Source organism: Nicotiana attenuata, unplaced genomic scaffold, assembly GCF_001879085.1.
Source record: "Nicotiana attenuata strain UT unplaced genomic scaffold, NIATTr2, whole genome shotgun sequence".
In the NCBI taxonomy this organism is placed as follows: Eukaryota; Viridiplantae; Streptophyta; class Magnoliopsida; order Solanales; family Solanaceae; genus Nicotiana; species Nicotiana attenuata.
Genome location: NW_017673182.1, coordinates 70,765 through 98,378, shown reverse-complemented (window position 1 = coordinate 98,378; position 27,614 = coordinate 70,765). Strand labels below are relative to the sequence as shown.

Below are 27,614 nucleotides of genomic sequence, written 5' to 3'. Positions count from 1 at the left end.
AGGCAGATATGATGAGTCAAGTAAAGGAGCCAAATGAAGACAATGCTGCCTCATCATCAACAGAACCAAGCACCTCAATCACAACCACAGAAGCTGAAGAAAGGGTGGTTGATGCAGTTCAGGGAACTCCACTAGCACCTGAAAGAAGGATAGAGGAAAATTAGCCAAACATACCTTCCTCCTCTCATAATGAACCTCAAGCGCCTAACTGGAGACACCAAAGCTCTTACCCTATAGACAACATCATCACTCCTCTAGATTCTGGAGTACAAACCAGGTCAAGAGCCAGAAATTCACTTGCCTTCTCAGCCTTTCTCTCCTAGATAGAACCCAAAAACATCAAGGAAGCCTTGAAAGATGCAGATTGGATTACAGCCATGCAAGACGAGCTGCATCGGTTTGAGAGAAATAATGTGTGGCACCTGGTACCTAGACCCTCAGATCGAACCATTATAGAAACCAAGTGGGTATTCAGAAACAAGCTCGATGAACATGGAATTACCACAAGGAACAAGGCCAAGCTAGTGGTCCAAGGAAATAATCAAGAGGAAGGGATTGACTATGATGAAACGTTTTCTCCAGTGGCTCGCACGGAAGCTATGAGAATACTAATCGCTTTTGCATCTCATATGGAATTCACCCTGTTCCAAATGGATGTCAAGAGTGCATTTTTGAATGGACTCCTTAAGAAAGAAGTCTATGTGAAGCAACCCCCAGGGTTTGAATGTCATGAGCACCCTGAATATGTGTTCAAAATGGACAAAGCTCTGTATGGGCTAAAGCAGGCTCCTCGAGCTTGGTATGAAAGACTGTCAAAGTTCCTCTTAGAAAATGGTTTTAAAAGAGGGAAAATTGACAACACTCTTTTCTTCAAGAAACGAGGAAGGAACCTGCTCATTGTTCAGGTTTATGTTGATGATATCATTTTTGGGGCAACAGCTGACTCTCTGTGTGAAGAATTTGCAAAACTTATGGGAAGTGAATTTGAAATGAGCATGATGGGAGAATTAAACTTCTTCTTGGGTCTTCAAGTAAAACAGTCCCCAAAGGGTACCTCCATTTGTCAGCAAAAATACATCAGGGAACTTTTGAAGAGGTTTGACATGGAAGCATCAAAGGTGATAGACACTCCCATTGCAACTGCCACTCGACCGGACATGGATGAAATTGGATCTCCTGTGAATCAAACAATGTATAGAGGCATCATTGGGTCTCTCCTCTATCTCACTGCCAGTCGACCTGATATTGTTTTCAGCTGGGGCTGTGTGCAAGGTTTCAATCAAATCCCAAGGAATCTCACTTGAAGGCTGCCAAAAGAATACTGAGATATCTCAAAGGAATGCAGGACCTGGTGCTGTATTATCCATCAGGTGACAGTTTTTAAATCTGATTGGGTATGCTGAGGCAGACTATGCAGGTTATCTTGTGGACAGAAAAAGCACTTTTGTAATGGATCACTTCTTAGGTTCATGTCTTATCTCTTGGGGTACAAGGAAGAAAAATTCAGTGGCTCTTTCAACAGCTGAAGCTGAATATGTAGCTGCAGCATCCTGATGTGCTCAGCTTCTATGGATCAAGCAGCAACTGGAGGATTTTGGGGTACTCACTGAGAGTGTTCCCCTCCTATGTGACAACACTAGTGCACTCAACATGGCCAAGAATCCAGTTCAACATAAAAGGATAAAACATATTGATGTGAGGCATCATTTTCTGAGAGATAATATGGAGAAAGGGTTGATATGTATGAAGTTCTGCAACACAGAAGATCAGATTGCAGACATTTTCACCAAAGCACTAAGTAGGGAACAGTTTGAAAGAAACAGATTAAAGCTGGGACTGCTGAAGCCAAATTAAGACTGATTCCTCCTTGGCTGGCTCATATCCTTAAGAAATAACTGGCTCAAAGTGTTTTCTGGCCCTGTCTAACTCACTTCAATACCGTTGCAGGTAAACACGCATGATTAGCATATAAGCGATAGATGTAGTGCATTACTGATAAAAGAGGATTTATTCTTTTCAAAAAAAACTCAAGAACCAGGTTCTTGTACAAAAGGTTAGTAGCTATGTGCATCCTTTTAATACACATCTTAAAAAGGGTACAAAATACAACTGCCATGTCATCAACTTTTCAGATCCTACTGTCACGTCCCTTCAATTCAAAACGTTCATCTCCCTCTGAAATATCGCAATTCTCCACGCCCAACCGTCGTTTCAAAACTGGTGCCTATTCCTCTCCCTTCATAATTATCCTCACCTCTTAAAAACCCTCTCTTCTGCTCTTCTTAACCATAAGTCCTACTCTAGAATCACCCAAAAGGGAAGGATCATCACACCAATTCTTTCAATGGTTGAGAAAACTTCCGATCTCTCTGCCTCAGCTATGACTATCATTGACCCATCTACGGAACCTCTCATTTTCACTGAGCCTTCGTCACCCTCTAACACTCCTGCTGCTGTAGTCACACCTTCCCCAGTTTCCCAATCTCTTCCCAAGTCAGAAACCCTTGAAACTACTGCTCCGTTCTCCTCATCGTCTGTTGTTCCCACCAGTCAAACCCTAAGTGGAGAACAAGGTCACAATACTGAGTTCACAGAGGGTTCTGCCGTTGTTGCCGCCGATTCCATGGTTGTGGAAGCACCGGTTGAAGAAGAGAAGGATGTCGTAACTGTATTTGTAGTATCCGCTGATGGGATATTGCATGAAATTACTTCCCAGAAAAATGAGTCACTCAGTGTGGGGGAAGAAGGGGCCATTATGGTTGTTGAAAGGGATGCAGTAGCAGATACTACTGGGGCACCACATGAGGAACCTGATTCCTCTCCGGAGGACCCAGGTCAGGGCTCTCATCCCCAGGACAGTGTTGTTCCTGCATTCGATGTTGTGCCCCTGGAAATTCAAGCACCTGAAATGTGATCTAGTGATGAAGAAGACCTGGACAACGTGGACCTTGAGGCGTTCATATGTAAGCAAAGGGTTGTCTCCACCCCTGAGTCTGAAATCAAGCGACCTACTACCAGGCTTCAAGTCAAAGTGGCCTACGACTCTGCTCTCCAAAAGAGCAAGAAGAGTAGTAAGAAGAAAAGAAGAAAGTTGGTGAAGGATGGTGTACCTGTTAGTGATGAGGCTATCCCTGTAGTCGAGGTGGAAGAAGGAACTCCTGAGGAACCTGGTACCCTTGTTAGGCGGTCCTCGAAAAAGGCAGAGCATGTTTCAATGGAGAAAGGGTCAACATCTAAGTCCAAGATGAAGGAGGTAGTAAGTGATGAGGATGTACTAGTGAAGTCCAAGGGAAAAGGCAAGATCAGTGGAGAAAAGCTTAGGAAACGCAAGTCTGAAACTATTGAAGAACCTAGTTCTATGAAGAAAATGAGAAGTGAAGTCAGCCTTGGCTCTGAGCGTCTGAGGCATCAAAAGGTCCTGCTGGGTCGTACGTTTGACCCCGCAATCTCTGAGATGGCCGGAATGCACCAAATTCTGGAAATGGTCGAGTTTCAACAATGGGTGCATCTTTTTCACATTGATGCACCTAAACTATATGAGGAGGAGGTACAAAGTTTCTTCCCTAGTCTCTTTCTAGTTGGTAATGATCATGTATGTGCCTTGGTCAATGGGGTAGACATCGTCTTTGATGTGCAATTGCTTGGAGAGATTTTGAAAGTTCCTACAGTTGGGGTGTCGAGTGTAAGAGATGTTTGTCAGTATAACTTCAGAAATGCAGTGGTGAAAGACAATGCTAATCAGAAAGGGGACCAGATCCATAAGAAAGCACTACTCCCTGTCTACCAGCTGCTGTTTGAGTTGGTTAACAAAGTCCTGTTGCCTCGAGCAGAAAGGAGGTCCGTGACTTCCAAGTCTGACCTATTCCTAATGGAGCAACTGGACGGTTTCAATCCTGTGAGTCTGCCTGCCATAATGATTGAACACATGCAGAAGGTTGCCACTTTCAAGGACGGTAATCATGGGCTTCCCTATGGATTCTTGCTTACTCCGGTGTTCAAATTCTTTAAGGTTCCACTGGGAATAGGTAAAGTGGGAACTCGAAAGCAGACATTCTCACAGACAACCTTGGAAGAGTGCGAGTGTGTGGAAAAGTATGGGGGGTAGGAAGTACATCAACTGTGTCTCAGCTCATCAATGCCCAGAACTCTGCAGCTGAGGAAATTTGTCGGTTGAAGGCCAGGAATGCTATCCTGGAAGGTCAGCAAGCCCGAGGGGTTCCCATGTCGAATGATGAAGTGGTTCGTTTGACACAGGAAAATGCTGATCTCAGGGCGCAAGTTGTGAACCTGAAGGCTGAACTTCTCAATGAGCAAAAGTCGGGAAACGCCCGAATAGACCTTGTTCTCCAGACACTTGCTGCAGCTACCAAGCCTTTTCCTCCTAGTGCCCCCTAAGAACCCCTTCAGTGACTAGTCTTCTGGATATGTTTCTTCTGTTTTCTCTGTTGATGTTTGGTGGATGTTTTTTTGTTTTCTTTTTGATGGTTGGGATGTACTACTGCTGCTCCTGTTAACAAGTCCAATGTTGCCTCCTCCTTTTTCAAAAGGCAGAGGCATATTAAATCATTATTCATATAAATCCTTTTTTATTATGTCCAGTACTCTCTCTCTCTGTGTTCTATTCTCTATCATGTTTGTGTGCACATATGTGGCATGAGTTAGCTTAGCTAGACTTCTTTGTGCTGTTGTTCTTTTTCATGATGCCAAAAAGGGGAAGAATAATATAGGATAGGACTCAGGGGGAACACATTGGGGAACTGGTTCTTAAGTTACTGAGTCCTATCATGTAAACCTATGTTACGACATGGCATAGTCTCAGGGGGAACTAAGTACTATGTTAGTCATCATCAAAAAGGGGGAAATTGATAGATCTTAAATACTCTTGCCTTATGTTTGATGATCTAACAAACTTACTGTTAAGAACCAGATAGGGAACCTGACCTACTTGGATTGCTGCAAGCTTTAACGGATTCCAGCTAAAGGTGAACTGTTACAGCTTCAGGAGCTAGGAACCAACACAAGGACCTGATGCTCTTGTGGTTTCCTCATAGCAGTACAAAGTCAATTGGACACAGCTGGAAATGAAGTGACTGACGGTACTGTTTCTGCCGCACTGCACTGCAGTGCACTGTCCGCCCACTCATTCTCTAACCAAACAAAGTACTCACATCACTTCAAGTGATGTGATCAAGATATACCCACAGTGAGCTTTATACAAAACATGACTGGAAGGCTTCTGTTTCTCATTCAAGTCTCTTGCAAAAAAAAAATAGAAAAATCAATCCTCACAAGCTTGAAGAACAAGGTTGAACACTACTACGGACGAGTCCTTAAAAGATAGATTGTTGTTGTCCTAGTTGAGTTGTAACCTTGTTCTCCTAAACTTCTTACCTAGAAGCATTTTGATTAGGAATTCTCTTGTAAATCCGTAAACTCCTTGAGTTTATGTTGTGACTAGATATAGTCATAAGGAAACGTCTTTGTAATCGTAGAGTTACAGAGTGGCTTGTGGTGATAGCATCACAAGTTAGAAAAAGCCTTTGTAACTAGGATAGTCACAAAGTGGCTTGTGGTAAAGGTACCACAACTTAGTTGAGTAAATCGTTTGCAATAGGAAGTATTGTAAATGTGGCTTGTAATAGGTAGATTACAAGTTAGTGAAGTTAAAAGCCTACAGGTGTAGGTTGTGGTTTTTTGATCCTCTTGAGTGGGATTTTTCCACGTAAAAATCCTCTGCCTCATTTACATACTTTTTTATTAAGTACTCTCAGTAGAACCTTGTAGAGGACCAGGTACTCTACGATTTGGTGGACCCATACAAACTAACACAATTAAGCCCTAAATTCAAGACCCATTAAATACCCACATTAGGGTTGGGTCACAACCCTAGATATGGGGTCTAGCTACTCATAATTACGGTAGAAAAGATGAAATATAAGCCATAATATTCAGATACAGGATGAAAATCTAAAGATTGAAGATAAATACTCTAAAATTACTCAAAAAGGTAAAAACCAGTTGTTCGCTTGTTCTCTCTAACAAAGCTTGACCTAAAAAATGTCAAAAAGGTCTATTTATACTAAGCTAAAATTTCGGGACAAAAATGCCCCTGCGGAGAATTCGCGAACGCGTAATTTTGACTGCGTCCCTGCTTGATCTTTCGTGGCCGCAGAATAATGAGCGCGGTCCGCGTTTCTTCTTAACTGGGCTTGGGTAGAGCTTGAATTTGCGGAATCGCGTATTTTCAACCGCGTCCGCGCGAGAAATAGACGCGGCTGCATAATTTGGACGTGGACCACATTCTTTCACTTAAGCAAAAAAGTAGAGTCTCTAAAACTTAAATCCATCCACGGCCGCACCATAGATTTCGCGGCCGGGCTTTTCCCTCGCGGTCAGTGTTGGTTCTTGAGCTCAAAAATAGCCTCTCTGAATCTCACTTTCGCGGACCGCGAAATAGTGGTTGCGTCGGCGGTAGTCCTTACGCGGCCGCTCTTTTCTGCCGCTGTCAGTGCTCCAGTCCCAGCCTTGGATTTGTGCAAGTTTGACTCCTTCATGATTTGATTATGGCTTCTTTGCCTCATTTTAACTAAACCCTGCAAGCAAGCACATTAAGTCAGTTTTCGGGAATACCTTTACGCATTTTTGACCCAAAACCTAAGCAAAAGAGAGCAAATAATAGGCTAAAATCCCTAGTTATCAGGACTCCTTACTCAAAGAGAACACTATCCATGATAAGGAATGAGTTCGAGATTGAAGTTAACTAGAACTCTTCCACCAGGGAGGAGTAGCATTAGAACTCTAGTTATTTTCTATTCTACTAACTCTATAAATTGCAGGATGTTCTCACTTTACAGGTACACACAAAAGCGGAAGTTAAACATCAGTTGAGAGCAAAATAGCAAGGCATTTTGCAAGCAATTCTTGTGTGATTCAAGTGTGCGAACCTGAAGCTACATGAACCAGATAGAAGAACCAGTTCCAAGTGTCTGTCTCTTATTCTAGTTCAATTATAGTAGGTGTTTTCATATTGTATCTTTTAGCTTTATTTAGAAGCAATTGTAATAGGTTGAGTATTCAAGTTAGAGTTAACTTGAAGTTGTCACAACAGTTAGAGGCTGGTTGCTACAACAGGATTAGAGGTAATCCTTAGGTTTACAAAGAGTTTTGTAAATGCTGTTTTGGCTTAGTGATTTAGTGAAGTGTTGGGGAAAATCCTACTGAGTAGTAGGTCGTGTTTTTTTCACTTTTTGAGCCGGGTGTTTTCCACGTAAAAATACTTGTGTTCTTGATTTTCCGCATTTATAATCTGTGCATATGAAATTAGACACCACACAAATCACCCCCCCCCCCCGTTCGTGTGGCATCGACTAGNCTCTCTCATTTTCTACACTAGTGATTTTTTCATTCAGAGCTTCCTTTTCTTTTTCAAGATTAGCTATGGTCTCATTTAGGTCTAATACACAGACTACTAGATCATCTCTAGATTGTCCAGCTTCTCCTAGTTCTATGGTCAGGATCTCCTTATCATTATCAAGGCTATAATAGGCATCAATTAGAACATTTGCTAATGATCTTAACTTCTTAGAAGAGTAGGATTTCAGATTTCTCTGAACATCACTGAAATTTACCTCTTCATCTTCATCATCATCATCAGACTGAGCCATCAGCGCGAACAGTGAGTCAAATTTCGTTGCTTCAGTTTCCACTGCCATCATGGAGTTGTATTCTGCATCTGGTTCCCTTTCTGATTCACTGGACGAGTCTTCCGAAGCAGCAAGATCCTACTTCACAATATTGTCAATTGCACTTTTTCGATTGAATCGTTTGTCTGGAACCAGGTTCCTTTTTGCTGCTTTGTTATGGTTTTAGTCTCTGTTTTAAAAGGCAGAATTGGGACTCGCCCGGGGCTCGCCTTGGGGCGGAGCACTCCTAAAACGCCCCTGGGCTTATGTGTGGGGCTTAGTTCCGTGAGACTTACGCCTCGACCATTGGGGCTTACGCCCCGGACACGCCCAACGCCCAGCGTACTGAGCTCGCCTAATAGAACTTTATGCAATTGTATGTAATTAACCTTGTAAATCCTCAAATTTTCTTAATAAATCGTTGACTATTCAAAATTACTTTTTTTTTTCCTAATTTTAAATCATTAAGTTGAGAGTATTTTATGTCATGATTAAAGTGAAAATTATTGCACATTATCCACTAAGACTGCTATGATAGTTAATTTTAAATAAAATCTTTCATTTAAAAAGTATTTATTTATTTACTTTTTTTATGTCTTTACTATATACTAGTCCATATTTTTTTTAATAATTATTTTTCTAAATATTTTTTTTTATGTTTATGAGATACAATACTTATCAATTTAATAGCTCAATTAGTAACTATTTACAAATAATTAGTTATCATGGTATTGTATGGTGAATTATGTGTCACTTTATGAACTTGTTGAAACTTAAAATGAACGATGCTTGAGAATGACATTTAAATTGTGAATTATATTTTTATATAAATTCTCTTTCAAATATAAAGCATATTAAATAAAAGGAGTATTTTAAGAAAAATATCAAATTATAATATCGAAATTCTTTCAAGATTCATTACTCCTTAAGAGATACATATAAGATTTCGTATCGACTACATTATTTTTGATGTTTGAGCTGTAACGGCGTTGCAGCTAATTTGCATATTATGATATATGTCATACGTTTCGTATTATTCATAGTTGAATTATAATTTATAAATATTTTTAAATAGATTATTTGTATAATTTTGTGATTTTAACGTAATTTTTATAATTATATTTTATTTTATACTATCTTAAAATTTTTGAAATTAGTAAAATTTAAAGATCCGTGGGACTTATGCCCCATGTCTCAGGGCTTACGCCTCGCCTCGTCAGAGGTAAAACACCTCGCCTCACGCACCCGCCTTTTAAAACATTGGTTTTAGTTTGTATTGTTCCTGTTTCACAAGTGGACAGTCTTTGATGAAATGCCCTGGCTTTCCGTACCTGTGACAGAGATCATTGTTCCTTGCCTTACTTGAACTTCCCCTCCTTGGTATACGACCATTTCTTCGAACCATATTTTGAAATCTTTTAGTAAGATAGACCATATCACTATCTTCTTCACTTGTGTCACTGTTTTCAGCCTTGAGTACCAGGTTCTTTTCCTTCTTTGGCTCTCTCCTTTCACTGTCTTTCTTTCTTTTCATCCCGTACATCTTCATATTACTAATCAGCTCATCCATGGTTAGAGTTTGTAGATCTTTAGCTTCAGTTATGGCATTTACCTTACTTTCCCGAGAACCAGGTAGAACAATGAGGATTTTCCTTACACGCTTGTTTCTGGGAATAACATCTCCAAGTGAACGAAGCTCATTTATGATGGATGTGAATATGGTGTACATATCCTGTATAGACTCATCATCCTTCATCCTGAAGAGGTCATACTTTGTGGTGAGCATGTCAATCTTGGACTGTTTAACCTGAGTTCCTTCGTGTGCGGTTTGCAATGCTTTCCATATTTCTTTGGCAGTATCACAAGCTCAGACTCTGTTGTACTCATCGGGTCCTATACCACATACCAAGATTTTCTTGGCACGATAGTTCTTTTCTACAACTTTTCTCTCAATATCACTGTACTCTTTTCTGTCTTTCGGCACCATTGGTCCAGTTTCTTCAAGCTTTTTTTATAGGAACATGTGGACCATCACAGATGATGTCCTACAGTTCTGAATCTTCGGTCATTATAAAATCATGCATTCGAGTCTTCCACCAGCCGTAGTACTGACCATTGAATCTAGGAGGTCTGTAGGTTGATTGTCCTTCCTCAAAGTTAGGTGGAGCAGTCATTGAGATCCTTTCTAGGTGTTAACCTTTTAGAAAGAACCTGCTATGATACCAATTGTTAATTTATATGAGTCCACCAAACTAGAGAACCTGATCCTTTATGAGTTTCTACTGAGAATACTAATGAATCAGTAAGTAAAAGAGACAAGGCATTTTTACGTGGAAAAATCTCACACAAGGGGACAAAAACCACGACCTACACTTGTAGGATTTCAACTTCACTAACTTGTAATCTCACTATTACAAGCCACTTTGTAATAACTCTATTACAAAAGATTCAACTCAACTAACTTGTGGTACTTTCACCACAAGCCACTTTGTGACTCTCTAGTTACAAAGACTTTAAACTTATGACTAATCCTAGTCACAACATAAACTCAGAAAGTTTACGGATTTTGGGTTTCCTAAAACGTAGCTTCTAAGAAAGCAAGATAGGAATTATAATGAAGAACAAATAACCAGATTATAACTCAACTACGGATACACATAGACTCATTGTGAAACTGATCCTTTAGTGGAGTTGTCTTCTTTTTCTTGACACACAAGTGACTTCAATGCCGGATGAACACTTTGATGCTTGAGAGAATATCACTAAATGCACAAGTAAATATGTTGTGCCTTGCACCAGGTTGTTATACTACAAAATACATCACAATGGTGATGTCAAATCTTGGTACACACTTCTTCCCACTGAGAAGTGACTGTTGCACTGTCTGCTTAACTGTCGCGTGTATAGTTGCGGACAGTCACTTTCTGCAGTTGCGTTCCAGATGTATAGTTGACTTGTACTTCTGTTAGAGAACCCTAAGGTACCAAGTCCCTGTTGTGTTCCTCTTTGTAACAGTTGCGTATAGTCACTTTCTGCTGTTACGTTCCAGCTGTACAGTTGACTTGTACTTCTGGTGGAGAACTCACAGGGACCAGGTCCCTATTGTATTCTTCCTTATGGTTGTTCACTCACTTTCTGGAGATCAGACTGAACATTGTTCATATGAAATGAACACCAAGTGGGTCAGGTTCTTTATTTGGTTCTTGACAATAAGTTTGTTAGATTATCAAAACATAAGAAGCATAAGGCAAAGACATTGAAAAACCATCAACTCCATTGGACTTAACAAACCTCATGTAGTAGCTTGTGAGCCCTAGAAACCCTCTGCGAGCCTTGATAGATTTTTGCACAGGCCAAGACAACATGGCTTCAATTTTAGTAGGATCAGTAGCTACCCCTCTTCCTGAGATAATATGCCCTAAATATTCCACTTTGAACTGTCCAAATGAACAATTGGACAATTTGGCATAAAGCTACTCCTTCTATAGTACTTCTAGCACTGTTCTAAGATGAAGTGCATGAGTTTCTAATGTAGGACTGTAGATTAATATATTATCAAAGAACACCAACACAAACTTTCTCAATAAAGGTTTGAAAACATGATTCATTAGGCTTTGGAAAGTGGCAGGTGCATTGGTCAAGCCAAAAGGCATGACCTTGAACTCATAATGCCCTAAATAAGTTCTGAATGCAATTTTAAAAATGTCATTCTCGCTCATTCTTATCTGATGATAACCATCTCTCAAGTTAATCTTTGAATAGATGCAAGATCCATTGAGTTCATCCATTAAGTCATCCACCAATGGTAGAGGAAATTTGTCACTGTCGTCTTATTAAGCTCCCTATAATCAATGCAAAATCTCCAACTACCTATTTCTTTTTAGCTAAGAGCACTGGTGAGGAGAATGTAGAGTGACTAAGCTGAATAATTCCATTAGTCAACATTTCAGTTACTTACTTCTCTGTTTTATTTTTTTGAAAATAGTTATACATGTAGGGTCTGATACTCACTAGTGCTGCATCAGGATTAAGGGGAATGAAGTGGTCATGGTACCTCCTTGGTGGTAAGGTCTTGGGCTCTGCAAACACCCTGAGAAAGTCTTGGAATACTGATCTGATCTCTTCAGGTAACTCTTCTGTAACTTCTACTTCTTTAGCTAAGATTGAGAATAATTGTGCCCACATCACTTGCCCTTTCTTCATCAATTGTTTAACCCTAGAAGTAGTCGCAGCTTGTAGTTAACCCTTTTAAGAGAATCCCTCCAGTTCTACCCTCTTATCATTGACACTCACTTGGAGTCTATAGCCAATAAAGTTAAATAAGATTGGGTTGTGTTTCCTCATCCAGTTCACTCCTAACACCATGTCACACCCTCCAACATCTAACGACCTAAGCTTGTGCTCAAAATCAATCCCATGTATATTCTATTCGAATGAGGGACAGGAGTGATAACTCATCAAATGGCTACCATTAGCGACAGTAACCCTCACAGGTGCATCTTCCTTAATCACACATCCCAATTGTTTTGCAGAACTACTGGCCACAAAACTATGGGTGCTACCACTATTAGCTAGAATTATCAGTTTTTGTATTCCATACATCCGTTTCAATTTAATTTCTCTTATATTAGAAGCAACAGTTGAGGTCCTTTACTAGCCTGTTTCATCAACATGCATGCCTGGCACTTAAAGAGTTCCAAATCATTTCTGCCGCAATTCTCAGCAGATGAAGTCAAGAAACAAAAGATGGGCCCATTCAAACTTTCCATTAAACACGTATGATGTAGTTCGCTAAGTGTGCTGCATAACTAGGGCCCACCTAAACTTTATGATTTATGTTATGTCCTAACTGCAGGGAAATCCTTAGAAACCTGTAAAAAGAAAAATTAAAAGATCAGTTTTTGTGAGTAATGAGTACTCAAAATTGATGCATGGTGGGGTGACTGTTGAATGAATAAATAGGAGAATTTCTTGGTTGCATGATTGAATTAATCTAATTTACAATGACTTTCACAGCTGAGATGACAGTTTGCTGAAATTCTATAAAATCTTACCAGCAATTTGTCTTATTTAATTTCTCTGAGAGTAAAGTTGTTCAATTTCAGTTTCATTTCCACTATTATTAAATTATTTTTGTGATACTCTTACAAATTGTAAGGTATAAATAAGTGGAATTGAAGAGAAAAAGAACAAATTTCCAATTTTTTTTTTAAATTTAAATTATCCAAAGTTATACCTAAATTGTTAGTGATTTATATAATTACATTAGAGATCTACAGTTAATAAAATATATCAAACAATTAAAAAAGAAAAACTAAATATGTACAACGGAGAAAAGTTTTTACAGCTCAAAAGAGATGAACATAGATGGTTGATTCCATCTTACGCGGAAGGTCAGAAATTAAATCTTAGAGAAATTTAGAGAAATCCAAATCTAGGAAGAGAAATATCAAAAGTATATAAAACTGAAAACAATAATCATATGAAAATACAAAACTCATTAGTTATATTTGAATAGTTTTTTAACACCATTTATTCTGACATGAATAACAAATGGACCAAAAATCACGTTATAGTATTAAATAATAATTAAATTACTATTTTTGAACTTTTTAAAATAAAAATAAGGTTTTACAAAAAGTACAACTAAAGGCAATTACAGAAAAAAATATGGGGCTCATTGGTTGATGAAAAAGACTAATTTCATAAAATAAAGAAATTCATGTTTTACAAGGCTTACTAACTAAAGAAAATAAAAGAATTTTGAATACTAAAATAATTAAAAAGGAAAGAACTTCTTCAATTTTAGAGCATAACTTAGAAATATCATGATGAAGAAGCAGTGCGGTTCAGTAAAGTTGATTGTCTAAAGCCAAACTATAACAATAAGCCTTAATTTTAAACATCTATAAGAAAATCTTCACACCCTCCATGCTTGAGTTGCATTGTCGTTAATTATTCTTTTAATAATCAATTTTTTTCTAATAATTTCTTTTTAGTTGATAATATATAGCCAATTCATTAAATATTTCTTGATACATTGTTGATCTAAGGTAAGAAAAATATAAAAGGCATAATATACTTATGAAATAAAAATATAAAAATTTATTGAAAAAAAAAGATAATATAATAAAATTAGAATAATTAAACTTGATTCTTGACTTTGATAACTTTAATTATATCAAATAAGAGTATCACTACGTAAATTTGCTTATTTGCAATGCTTGAAACAGTGAAAAAGAGAGCATATCATTAAAAATATGCATTGCACTACGGGACTTGTATTTGATGGAATAACAATATACTTGAACAAGGGGAAAAAAAAGATAAAAGTATAAGTTTTTCGTAAGTATAATTTAACTTATTTATTCCAATAGACCTAGAATAATTTATATAAAGGAAAGTTAGGATCTAAACAAGTTATTGTTGTTACCTAATTTTTTCTATTCCAAAAGTTTACTTACCTTTTTATAGTTTTTTTACAGTTCTTATATCATAGTATTTAATTTTTATGAGGAAAAAGTAGCATATACATGTACTATTATTATGAAATGGCCCCTCAAAAGTTGGGGCCTAAAGCAAAAGCCTTAGTGGCTTCCTGAAGAGTAAAAGATTTAGTTTAGATCATACAAAGAAGAACTGTATACATTAGCAACTTCTTATACGTTAATTTATTTTCCAGGTTAATGACTCATGTGTACTTCACAAATAAAACTTTCTCTCATGATCGGATCTTAGTTGAAGCTTAAATAAATTCGTGCATCATAGTACTCAACAGTTGCAATATTTTACACGTTCTTCATTAACTTCATCAAAGCTTCTGCACTTAAATTTGAGATTCTTGGTTATAGACTGCTCTACTATTACCTATTATTAAAACGTATTGTATTTTCGAGAGTTTAAGAGGCATATGATTTGCAAAAAAGCTACTCTAATAATGTTATTGAAAGTTCAAAAGAAATTTACAATTATACTTTTACGGCAAAAAATAAGGTAGTCAGACTTTACAACCTTGACTATGCAATTGGGCCCGGCTAATGGTAACTAGTGGTATTAGAGGTCACAGTCCCTGATAATGCATTGAGACTTATGGCCTCATCAATTATCCCTTCTTGACCATTTCCAGCTTCTTCTATTTCTTCCATTCCTTGGCTTTCCCCTATTGTATCCTAGTCAGTAGTACCATGCAAGGTATTTGACTACTTATCCTTGAATTAGTGACCTGGGAAGTACTTCTCTCCATATCTATAGTATTCACCCCTGACCTTCCTTGCTTCAAACAACTTGTTACCAGAGATGGTAGAGTTAGAGTAATTCTCTTTTTATGTATTCCCAGATGGTCTACTCCCTGATGCTCCATTATATGAATTGTATTGAGTTGACTGTTTTCCTCCACTCGTTTTATTTTTTCTACTAACTGAATCCACTAATTCTTCCTTATGTCTAGCCTTTTCTACGGCTTGACTTAGGGAAAAAGGATCAAGCATTTTAACTGTATGCCTGATTTCTTTTTAAATGCTTCCATGAAAAATCCTAGAAAGAATTCTTCAGGAATGGTTGAGTGTTTGATAAATACCCAAGCCTTCAAATCTTCAAACTTCTCAAAATATTCATTCACAGTTCTCCTTTGCTCAATTCTTTTAAACTTTCCCAGTAGGTTTAGATTACTATTATCAGAATCATTAAACCTTTTACAGATTTCCTGAACAAAATCAGGCCATCTCACCATACCTCTACTCAATTGATATGAGAAATACCAAAACTCAGCCCTCCCATTCAAGTGAAGTACTGCAGTATCTAACTTTTGTTGTGGTTCAATTATACGATTATAATAGAAATATCTTTCACATTTACGCATCCAAGATCTGGGATTCCCATCTTCAAAGTAAGGACAATCCATCTTAGCAGCAGTACTGTTCGAGTAGAATTTCCCAGCGAAATTCTCCTGTGGTTCCATCATCCTCATTTTGCTGCTCGATCCATCCAAATGATGAATCTCAGCTGGAGCACTACCCAAGATTCCATCATTGTTCACGAATAATTTTTCCATCATTACATCCAATTTGTGGTTTAGATCATCCATTTTAGAATCAGTAGATTCCAATTTTTATTTGTTTCCTCTATGTAACTATGCAACTGGGAGAAGTCTCCAGTTTTTTGTCATTTTCCTCCGTGGCCTTTGCTCGAGTTTCAGGAACTGTCATGGTGCCAGGATTCCGCTCTGATACTAATTATAATATACTAGAATTAGTAATCAAGAATAAGAATAAGATAATGAGAAAAGGCAGGATTTCTTTATTGATTATAATAGAATTGGGATTACAACAATATTACTTCTAAAATGAAAGCTACACTACTCCATGAGTAACCTGAAAGAAGAAGAAGGAGAAGAAGAAGAAGAAGAAGAAGAAGAAGAAGAAGAGAGTTAGGTAGAGAGAGAAATCAGTTGAGAAGTTTTAATTGAATTTACCAGAAATTGCCTGCCGCTTCACTCTAACTTATGCGTATTAGTAAGCTCTTCACGTAAAAATTGCACAGGGCGCCCTATTTAGTCGCCCCTATTTAACTTATACCCATTTTTTTTTAAAACTTTTAACTTGTACCCATTTTTTAAACAACTTCAGCTCCCTTTCTCCTCCCCCTTCTCCTCCTTCAAGCAAATCCATACAACATAGTTCCAGACGTACCTAAAGGTGTCTAACGGGTGGGCCGGGCCGGGCCTGGGTTTTTTGGACCCGTACGGGTCCGGTTCTGGGCCGGTTACGGGTTGGGTTTTAATGGGTTCGGGTTCATTCGGGTAAAAATTGAACCATAAGGGTTACGGGTTGAGGGGGCCGGATCGGGCCGGGTTTAGTGTAATTTTAATTTTTTTTTTGGAATTTTGTATAACTATTGTAAGTTATATTAATACTTTGTATTAATTTAAAGAATACAAGGAAGTTGGGAAAAAATTGCACTTATAAATTGCAAGTACTACATTTATTTCAAAATAAATAAACATTAAGACTTCAAATTAATCTAACAAACTAAAACATTAAGCATAAATACGTCTAATAATTTTAAAATAACACAAATTGTCGTAAAATCTTAAATACGAATTTCCGGAGGACCCTCAAGAAAATACTTTATATGCCTCCTTAAACTGCCTGTGCCAGACCCTGAACGAAAATTTAAGATTTGACCACAGTTCTTGCACTTTAATTTCTGACCTTCTTCATTTTCTTCTACCACCTCAAAGTGTTGCCAAACATATGAGCGCACTCTAGAAGTACGAGGCATGATTTAACTTGAATTGAGATATGAGATTTGAGAAATTGAGATTGAGACTTGAAGTCTTGCAAATTGGAGAATGAGAGAAATTGAGATTGAGATATGAAATTTGAGTGAAGAAATGAAGAAGAGGAGGGGGGGGGGGGGGTAGGGGGGGGTATTTATAGTTTTTAAAAAGGTTAATTTTTTAAATTTAAAAAAGGGTTAAAAACATAAAATTAAAAAAAAGGCCATTTCTTCAATAGATCCGTTGGCCAACGGATCAGTTCTGAAAACTGAGTCAGCCAACGGATAGTGGGCCCCACTTGCTTTGTAAAATTAAAAAAAAAAAAAATTTACCGTTGAACCGGGCCGGTTCCGGTCCGAGTTAACTGGTAGGGGTACTGTTCACGCCTTCCGGGTTACCTGGGTCCGGTTAACCGGAAAATAAAACTAAACCTACCAAACCCCTCCTACCCCCCTACCCAGCCCACCCGGCCCCTTATGAACCGGGCCGGTCTGGTCCCGATTTGTAGCGGTCTGGGCCGGTCCGGTAACGGGTAGGCCCAGCCCGTTTGACAGCTTTAGACGTACCTACATACATCAATTGATCTGCAAGACAAAGATGAAGCAGAGGGAACATACCCTTAGGACCAAGAGTGAGACCAACAACATCAACGAGCTTATCAATACCAGCCTGAAGGGCACGTCTTGATTTCTGGTCATATGCGATTTCTTTAGTATTTGCCCTTACTACTAACCGACTCTTTGAAGCCTAGTTATTGTTGAATTTCTGTCCTTGCAATTGGTTCACCCTTCTGCCCTTCAAATCCACCTGCATTAACACCCCCAGTAGACCAACAAAACAGATAAAAATCAATAATTGGTTATAGAAGAAGACAAAAACTTCAGCTCAATGCACCCCCAGTAAACCAACAAAACAGATAAAAATCACTAATTGGTTATAGAAGAAGACAAAAACTTCAGCTCTAGAGCTGAAGTTTCCCAGTTACAACACAAAAACTTCAGCTCTAGAGCTGAACTTCAGGCCCGGCTACTAGAATGCTGAAGTTTTGCGTGATTGCCTTTGCTACTTCAGCCCCGTGTGCTGAAGTTATGCGAAAAAGCGGGTACACTTTCAATTTTTTTGCAAAGCGGACACAAGTTAAAATGTGACACAAAAAAACGGATATAGATGCAAATGCCCCGCTCTTCACTAAGTTGCTTGTGGACTGAATTGTAGTTGGGCCTACCCGAATCTGCCTTTGAATGGCCCAATAGCACTAATACTAAAACCCAATTGAACCCAATGAATTAAGTCTGCCCGTTATGTACAATTGTCCTTATCATTCACGTGTCTGACATAAGACTCCCCCAATATAGAAATATCTCCACTACTTTCCTAACTCATTCAACCTCAGACGTTACAGTGAACTTTTGCAAATTGCTGGTCATAGTAAAACAAACCAAATATGCTATGACTCTACGATTGATAACCACTAACAGTGGATTAACACTATTAAACATCAAACTTTAATTCGTAGTTTGATAATGTGAACATACATTTATATGCATCATGTTAAGATTTTCAAACCGAATACAGTACCTATGAGATACTTGGGAATATTGAAACCCATTAGCCCACATAATAGTTTCAGCATCTCAAGGTTGTTTCTCTTTCATTTAATTTGTACTGTACTGTTACAAGTACAAATCGAATACAGTAGTTACATTACTATCCAGTTAAACTTGCCAATATGGCTTAGATTTGAATTTCTATCCTTCTTTTCTTTTCTTTTTTGTTTTTACAATTTGCTATTGGCCAAAACATTGACAACCCTCTAAATTAGGCACTATTTCCATTTAAACACTTTCGAATCAATCTATTGAGCATCTTACCTAGCCGAAAATGTGACCGTCAAACACAATCAGTTGAAAAAAACAAAATGCAATTGACCTGGCAATGAAACAAATGAAACTCGCTTTCCACCGTGTCCACCCAAATATAAAACGAATGTCGGATTCTTATTAAGCTATTATAACTATATAGTTGTCTTTCTAGGCTCTTGCCATAGTTTCATGATGCCATACCCCAAAAGTACAAAAAATAAACTTGCAATATTATTAAAAAAATAACAATGAAGAAGGGCAGGATGAGAGAAAAAAATAAGATAAAGATGCTACTACACCCAATCGGTTGTTCTATAAAGTAGCACTTTCCGTCGTTGCATAACGACGGAATTAACAATACAATATAATATAGTTTAAGTAACGATCAAAACAAGCATTGTATTTAACGTAACAATACAATACAACGGAAAACAACCATCCAAACAAGTTGTAAAGCAAACAAAGCAATTAATGAATGAATAGTATGTGAAGAAAAGCCAAAATTTGCCCCTTTGGGCAAATATTTGACATTGAAGCAGGAGAAAAATATATGAAGTTATATATGAAATAAAAATCATCCCTAGTTGACTTGGGGCTGCTGACGAATTCTCCCAGTTTATGACTAGTTGCATCATTGAAACAGTTCGTCACAAAGTTTTGACAAAAAAAGAAATTGATCCATATGGATCTTTTGGTGTGGTGCTGTGCAGCCTTTCCTCGGGTTCGTAGAGTCGGGTTTCCCGCTTACCCACAACGGAGGAGCCGCCCCCACCAGGCAGGCGGCCACGAGTCATAACGCACTCTTCGCACAATAAATCCACTTTGAAGTTTACTTATTCGCTGGACCGATCGTCGAAATTGGTGGGGGTGGAGGGGGGGCGTCCGTCATATTATACAACAACAACAACAACAACAACCCAGTATAATCCACTTAGTGGGGTCTGGGGAGGGTAGTGTGTACGCAGACCTTACCCCTACCCTGGGTTAGAGAGGCTGTTCCCAAATAGACCCCCGGCATCCTTCCCTCCAAGAACTTCCCACCTTACTCTTGGGGAGACTCAAACTCACCGCCTTGCTTACCGTCATATTATAGTGATCAGAAAAAATGAACCGAGAAGGATACACTTCCAGAATTGCAAGGAAAATAAACATAGGATGCTCGCGGTGGGCGTGTATGAACTACTTTGTAGTGTATTCCAACTTCCAAGAATGACATGTAAGTTTTTGGTACTCCCAGAAACATAAAGTAACTAGAGAAAATGACCACAAAGTAAAAGACCACCTGAACTAATTCTATTTCGTTCCCTGTACCTTGCAAACAATAGCTCTTCACTTCGTTGAAGTCTGTTATACTCAGCCATATCAAATCCTGAACTTTGGAAACTTTCAAGTTCTCCGGATACGTCTCCACCATCTTCAACTGTATAGATTGTTCTATTCTTCGGTTGACTATGCACAGTTGCTGGGCTCCAACTCCCATGGCTGCTGACGGAATAACTACTATCATTCTGAGGGAAGGTGACGTCCTACAAGAAGGTAATTTGGAGCCAAGTTACAATAGATGTCATAAGGGAGAGAATGGCATTTACTACTTCTATATATGTATAAACTATATGGCTACCACGCTACTAAAGTGAATCCGTAAACTTAAATGCACGGCAGCAAAAGTAACTTCCAGCAATTTGTGTTAAACAAAGGAATTTGTTTATCGTCTAGCATTTTTGGATGGAAAGGCTTCCAGGTCTTCTCTATGAAGAAGTATTAGCAAGATAAATCTCCAAATAGGCAAAATGATGGTACTTCCTCACCGGACCAGAGTGAGTCAACATCCTCCTAGTTTGGCCACTTAAAGCCAACCAAAGAAACTAATTCCAAAAAGATATCCAATCATCTGGCAAATATAGCTAAAGGCAGCACCTAATTTCTTGCTAGTATGTCATACCAAAGGCAGCACCTAATTTCTTGCTAGTACGTCATACCAAAGGAAGCACCTTTTTTTCTTCTTTTTGATGAAGTAAGACAATTGCATTAAAGGCATCAAGAAGATGCAAGGAGCACAAAAGAGAGAAACATAAAGGCATAGTCAGCTCTACAGCCAAAAACTAGGCTAAAGATAAGGAGCTGACGAAGTCCAATAAATTAATAGGGCAATTAACAGGAGCTAAGTTCTGCCAACTATATTACTATAAAAGACATCTATCCTTACGTGCATATGTAGGAGTTGATATCCCATCACAACACAAGCATACCAGATCAAAACAAAGTATCAGTTTACCTGTCTTGCATCACATATTGACGTTTTCTAATAGGAGTTTGCTCTTCATTCTTGGGAGTGAAAGAACTATCATTGCTTGTCTCCCACTGCAACCAAGGCAAGATAACCCCATCAGTTCCAACAGGATGACAATTAGCTCCTGCAGGACTTTGGTTAACTGCTTCCCCATAAGTAAAACTGTCCCTTGGCTTAGCTATTCCTCCTAATGTTGAACTTGCATCACTTCTTTCTCCATCAAAAGAAGAAAAATCTGTATCTTCTATATTTGCAATGAAATCCTCAAAAAACTTCTCTGCTTCCTCATTCAATTGTTTTGATGTCCTGTTTCTATCATTGCTTCTCTGGAAAATTGTAAAAAGCTTGTAATAAAGGATCTACTATAGAGGTAACTAACAGCTAATCAAGAAAGTTGGAAATTGCCGTTCAACTACAAAAAAGGAGAGACCTTCCTACGTGGTTGTTTCTGCCCAACAGCAGAATTTTTTGTATCAGGAAGTTCTTTGACAATCTGCTGATCCCTACCTCTGTGGTCTTCCTGCAGAATTTCATCGAGCAGATCTTGATTACACTTCTACGACTTTAATATTAAAGAAAGTTGAGGCATTAAATTTCCATGGATTAAATCGCATAACATAGTGAGTGCCAAAGAAGAATCAGAAACAGTGTGCAAAAGGAGGCAGAATATTAAACTAGAAGAAAGAACTCATAACATAGTGACCCGTGTGCGACAAGACGGGAAAATGTAAGCATGGAGAAAACTTACTTGCTCCAATTTTGTTACATGATTCTTTCTGGCCACATGACCTGACTTGGCGCTACTAGTTTTCTTCCCCATGGTCTGCATGAGTAAACATCAAATAGTTAGCAAGCTCATTAACTATGCGGAAGTAAATTTTTCTTATTTCATGGAACAATTAAATCGCACACCTGTTCAAGTTCAGTTTTGATTTCTTCAACAGCATGCCTGAGTTCTTTTCTCATTGCTTCGTACAGTTCACCATTCACAACATCCCCATTTGGATGCTCACCCTGAAAAACAATAACATTTTTTTTTTTAAAAACGATAAGGCACAAAAAAAAGTCAGTGTGTGCTACTTCGACAGATAAACAAAATAAACCTTTTTCTGTGCATAAACTGCTCGAATGGTTTTCTCGATGCCATTTTTACAGGTAAGAGCATCCTTTGTGTCATCGTCAGTCAAGGCAGAAGAGTGACTCTAACATGAATGAAGAAGTACATAATTAGTAACATTGCCAAAAGGCATGTAGCGACACACAAAAATCAAAACATTATTGGAGCAAAGGGCAACAGCAACTGAGAAATGATACATTAAGCTAATAAGTTCCCTACTATTCAAAGATAAGCAAATATAAATTGTTACGGCTTACAGAGTAGCCATCATGCAATTGCGACATGTCTTTTTGGCTAAAAGACCTCCTTAATTGTGTATTATTTACAGCTGTTGGTTTCAGTGATGAAGGGAAGTCATTGAGCCTGATGCTCTGATTCTTCTTGATGTCAATTTGGCTGCTGGAATTTCGAAAATGATCTGCATCACTCTGTCATACAACAAAGAAAATTGTTGATCAATAAGTGTTTCCACTGCAAATTTTATTTGCTGATACCTTTAGTTTTCTCTTATTTCTTCTTTTTAAACAGTGATCTTAAGAACTCAAAGATAATACTTAAACAACCCAAAGCTTTCTGGACATACACCAATAGAAAATGTAGATGTGCCAGAAGTTGCATGTTGCACTAGTCTGTTTTCAATCAGTATTAAAATTACCATAACCTATTGTGGTAGGTCCAACCACTGTTTGGAGATAAAGACCTTTAATAAAGAAAGAACTAGGACATTTAAGTTTGAGGTGAGCTTTGTCACAGAATTAATTGTGTCACAGTCAGCTTGTCCTCAAAATTAAGCAAAGCTTGCATTGTAAGAACTGAAACTATTAAAGATGGAGGACATCATCAAATAGTACAAAACTTGAAGCCTAAGAGAATTTGTTACAAGTCCGCAGTATAAGACGAAAAACTGGGAAATGTTACACACCACATATAGTCCCCTTTATTCTCTTGCAATCCAGTGCAAGAATAATACCACTCTCAGCAATCATGTATATAATAGCAATCCAATTTCAACACTTAAAACCACTGAAAATCCCCCTTATTCTTTTGGATAATAAAACTGATCCTAACACTAAGTCACTGATAATTCACCGAACAGCACTTACATCAGAAGAAACAGCACTATAATAGAGTAAGTAGGGAAAACATTTTTTTATGACGGTGATAGCCAGGCCAGCTTGCGCGCATGTCTGACTAATCCGCCGGCTACCTCCCACCGGCACTTGTACGGGGTAACGCAGTCCATCAAGACGTAACAGATTAAAAGTAATCTCTTAAATTTTTTGTCTCTATTGGAAACCCAGTTAACAAGAAAAACACTTTTGGTACAGAATGTAACAGAATACCATTCGATAGATGCACCACAAAGGTAATGTGTTGCTAGAAACAAACATTTATTATTTTGTTTTCAGCTATTTCTACCTTCTAAAGCACTTGGGATTCAAACTTCTTAACTGATGTTATCACGAGTTCAAAGTTTCCAGAAGAAAACATTACCCTTACAAATTATCAGACATCATAAGTTACATCCACATGCTGAGATTTAGGATAGCACTAATAAAGAAGTTAAAGGGGGTAACCGTACCTTTGGAGAAATCTCTGCATAAAATAGGCTAATAGCATACAAATATAGACATAGTAAATGAAGGCACGCCTCCTCAATTTAAGTTTCCTTTATTTTTTATGCGCACTAAAAACATTCATTTGATAGTTTCTTGTTATAGGATTTCATGCACGGTTTCTCTTTGATGATACAGGGAAGTTATACATTTAAGGAATTCATATTTTGATAAAGACAAGGCTACTTTATCATTAGATGAACATGAGTGACAAACCCAATCAACACAGTTTTGGTGAAAAAGGACACTTCCTGCTTGGAAATTAATAACCAAAAAAAGATGTCTACTATCCGATGCCATGACCAATTAGGTTTCAGTGTACTTATGTGTTTATAACTTTGTATATTACATTTTCTTTATTCTGATAATCTGATCAGTAAAAGATGATTTGTATATTACTTAGTCCGTTTGAGTATGAAGTTCGTTCTCTTCCTCTGTGCATCTCTGTGATGGGTAAATCTCCATAAAAAAGGGACAACTTTCGTGTAGTTTGTGATTGGATGTAACTGTTAAGATTTTCTCTAAATTCAATGTCATCCCTCCCTCCCCCTTCCCCGCCACACAAACTAAAAAGGGGGAAGAGAAGTGAAAGACTTCCATATAAATAGCTTTTACAAGTTTTTCAAGTTATCACTCACAAAACATCAACTTGGTTTTCCTGTCCAATACAACTTCAACTTCCAATTACCCTTTTTCAACATCAAATACTACTTTTTCAAATCTCAACCAAATCATGTCCAAACGCCTAGGGAATTCTCCTAGTTTAGCATTCTCTTGGGTGAAATTGCTTGAACAACTCCAACAGTTGTAGAGGTATGTTCCAGTGCTACTCCCTAATCAAAGTTCTGGAATAGACAAAAAGCAAAGGACAGGGCAGAAAAATTTCACCTCAGAGTCGCTAATCTGATAACGAACAGCAGAAACCGACCTCCTCCTCCTCGAACTGGCATCTGAAGTAGCTATGTTACTCCGGGAACGATCAGCAGCAACGCTTTTCCGATCAGCAGCAGAGGTCTTCGAACCCTGCCTCGACACTGACCGACCACGCCTCCTCGACGACGCCGTTTCGCTCGCCCAATGCCCAATCTCCGACGCACGCCTTCCTGACCGGCCACGGTCACGGTCACTATTTTCTCTCTCCTCCTCCTGAGAGAATAATTCTATAGCCAAATCATCAAGGCTGATTTCAGGAACTCCCGATCCTCTAGTCGTATTAACAAATTTCCCACGCGGAGCAGCATTGTAGCCTAAGTCAGCCTGCGCAGGCTCTTCATAGCGCCGAGGCCCATGGGAGAATCGGCTCAGACTCCTAGAACGGCGATGAGCTTTGTTACTAGAGGAGCCGGAGGAGTCGTCGGCTCCAGCGGTACTTCCACCTACGGTGGTTCTCCGAGTAGTGGATTTGAACGCCGATGACGCCATCAGTGAAGAACCATTCAAAAACGATTATGATTGAAAATAATCAAATATCAATTGTTTATAGTGGAGCGTGTTACCCGTGTACCTAATTAAATGTATTTAATGAGAGAGAAAACGGTGGAGCTAGGGTTTGAACTTGAGGATTGAGGTGTAAGAGGATTTTCTGAGAATGGACTTAAATGGAGTTTTGATGAAACAGCTAAGAGAGAGAGAATATGATTGAGAAGAATGAAGAAGAAGATTTGGCGGAGGTATCGAAATTGGAGAAAATTTGAAATGATACAGTTGAATGACTTATTAGCCCACAGTCCACACTAAAATATTCAATCAAATGTCATAATTAATTTATTAATTCACAATAATGCGACCAATAATTAACAATAACTAATAGACGGAAAACACGAAAATGAGAAATATATGAGAATCTCGCAATTAATCGAATTGCAATAATAAAATATTATCCCAAGCTTTTACACCTTCAATTGTAATCTCAGATATTAATGTGACATTTGACCAACTAACGTAGAGCTATGACCAAGAAATATTCCTTGATTATATAGTTAACACACATTAGTCTTCTGGTATTAAACAAATGCTACTTTAAACCAGATTTTGGGGGTGAGGGAAGGAGAGGGAAATCTCAAACCAACCGTAAAGAACAGTTCTGGTCCAGCAGAGGAATATCATTATTCTCCATTTTCAAATTTGAAATTGAAATGAAGCATTCAATTTATTTATTTTTTCAATTGTTCTTGTCCAATAGAAGTATCGTACTCTCCATTTTGAAATTGGCGGAATACATACAGACAGAGACACCTAAAGCTGGCACTATTTTTCACTTAGATACTTAAACTAGGCCTCTTTCCATCTGAACTCATTTCTTAGGCATATAATATACCAATTAAACACGTTTTGTGAGGTAGCATATAGCGTGACTTACAACCTATTTAAGCGCGTGAAGGTGGCACAGAAGGGATTTTTCCTTTCCTAATTATACACATAACGGTAACATTGTGAACTAAATATATCTCTATTTAAACCCTAATCCCTTTCCCAATTGTTAGAAATCCAATTTTGCTGCTCCAGCACTTCTCCTCTCTACTTGTCAATTATTTTCTTCTCTTCTCTTCTTTCTATCGTTTATGTTCTCTGCTTGGTATCAATTATTTTCTTCTCTTCTCTTCTTTCTTTCGTTTTTGTTGTTGCCGAGTTTACTTTTCTTCTCTTCTTTCTCTCGTTTCTGTTGTTGCCGGGTTTATTAAGGTCGAAACTTAGTTATCCATTAATGTCGAACTTATCGGAATCGACGAACTTGTTAATGTCACCTTGCACTGCCGCTCGAATTTGTAAGTGTGGTGTTTCTCCAAAGTTGAATGCTTCTTGAACCCAACTAAACCCAGGTCGTAGGTTTTTTGCTTGCAAAATTGGAAAGGTAAATTTTTTGTTCTTAACTGTATTCTGTTTTATGAGTTATTTTCTTTGATAAAAATTGATCAAATGTGTTTGTGGTTTTTGTAGAAAAGGGGTGGTTGTAATTATTTTTGTTGGTATGATGATGAGATGCCTACTCAAGCAAGGAAAATAATTTGGGGTTTACTAAAGAGAGTCAAAGCTTTGAAGAGGAGAAAGTTCGAGCAAAAAGAAGACAGATCCTTTTGACGATTGTTATTGTATTGTTGCTCGTTTTATGGAAACTAACTGTAGGGCTGATGTCGTTCTTGTGTTTTGATGTGGTTTGCAGATTAGTTTGGTTGTTTTAGGTGTTGTTGCTGCTGCACTTTTGTAATCTTAGCAGTGCTATGTAATGCTTTTGCTTCTGTTTTGAAAGCACTGCTATGTAATCTTAGCATTGTTATGTAATTTCAGCTGTTGTTGCTAAAATGACTTTTGTTAGCTATAAATTTGTGTTAGTTTCGCTGACTATTGTACAGCTGACTTCTGTTTTTATCTGCTATAAAAAATTTTGCACAGCTGGCTTTTGTTGAAGTGTTGCAGATTGCTGCTATGTAACATTGAGGGAAAAGCACCAATTATAGGGTGTTTGCCCAAAACAAAACAGGGCATAGCCAATATCATTGATTACTGCTATGTAACATTGACACTTAGAAATGATCTTTACCAAGTTTAATAAGAACAGAAAGATTACACAACTGAATAGAACCATAAGAGTTTAGTTCTTCAAAAACTAGATCCCAAAATATAATAGGTTGCTGCTATATAATCATATAGTCAAAAAATAAGTTCCTAAGATACTACTTCTTGCTGAAGTTTGCCTTCATCTGCTGCAACTGGAAAGTTGTGACAGCATCATGACCCTTCCACCTCAAGCCTCTAGCCTTAAAACCAAGGTC

At 38.1% G+C, this 27,614-nt stretch overlaps 1 protein-coding gene across 1 annotated transcript; it reads right to left on the bottom strand.

Moving 5' to 3' along the window:
• Positions 1 to 19,894: 19,894 nt before the first annotated feature.
• LOC109215658 lies at positions 19,895 to 25,595 on the bottom strand. The gene is made up of 8 exons (XM_019379766.1): positions 24,733 to 25,595; positions 22,486 to 22,656; positions 22,215 to 22,313; positions 22,024 to 22,125; positions 21,860 to 21,934; positions 21,542 to 21,631; positions 21,097 to 21,437; positions 19,895 to 20,347 (listed from the first exon to the last, which is right to left on the bottom strand). Exons 1-8 carry the CDS (start codon positions 25,264 to 25,266, stop codon positions 19,918 to 19,920), a joined length of 1,842 nt encoding a protein of 613 aa, XP_019235311.1. The 5' UTR covers positions 25,267 to 25,595; the 3' UTR covers positions 19,895 to 19,917.
• Positions 25,596 to 27,614: the final 2,019 nt, after the last annotated feature.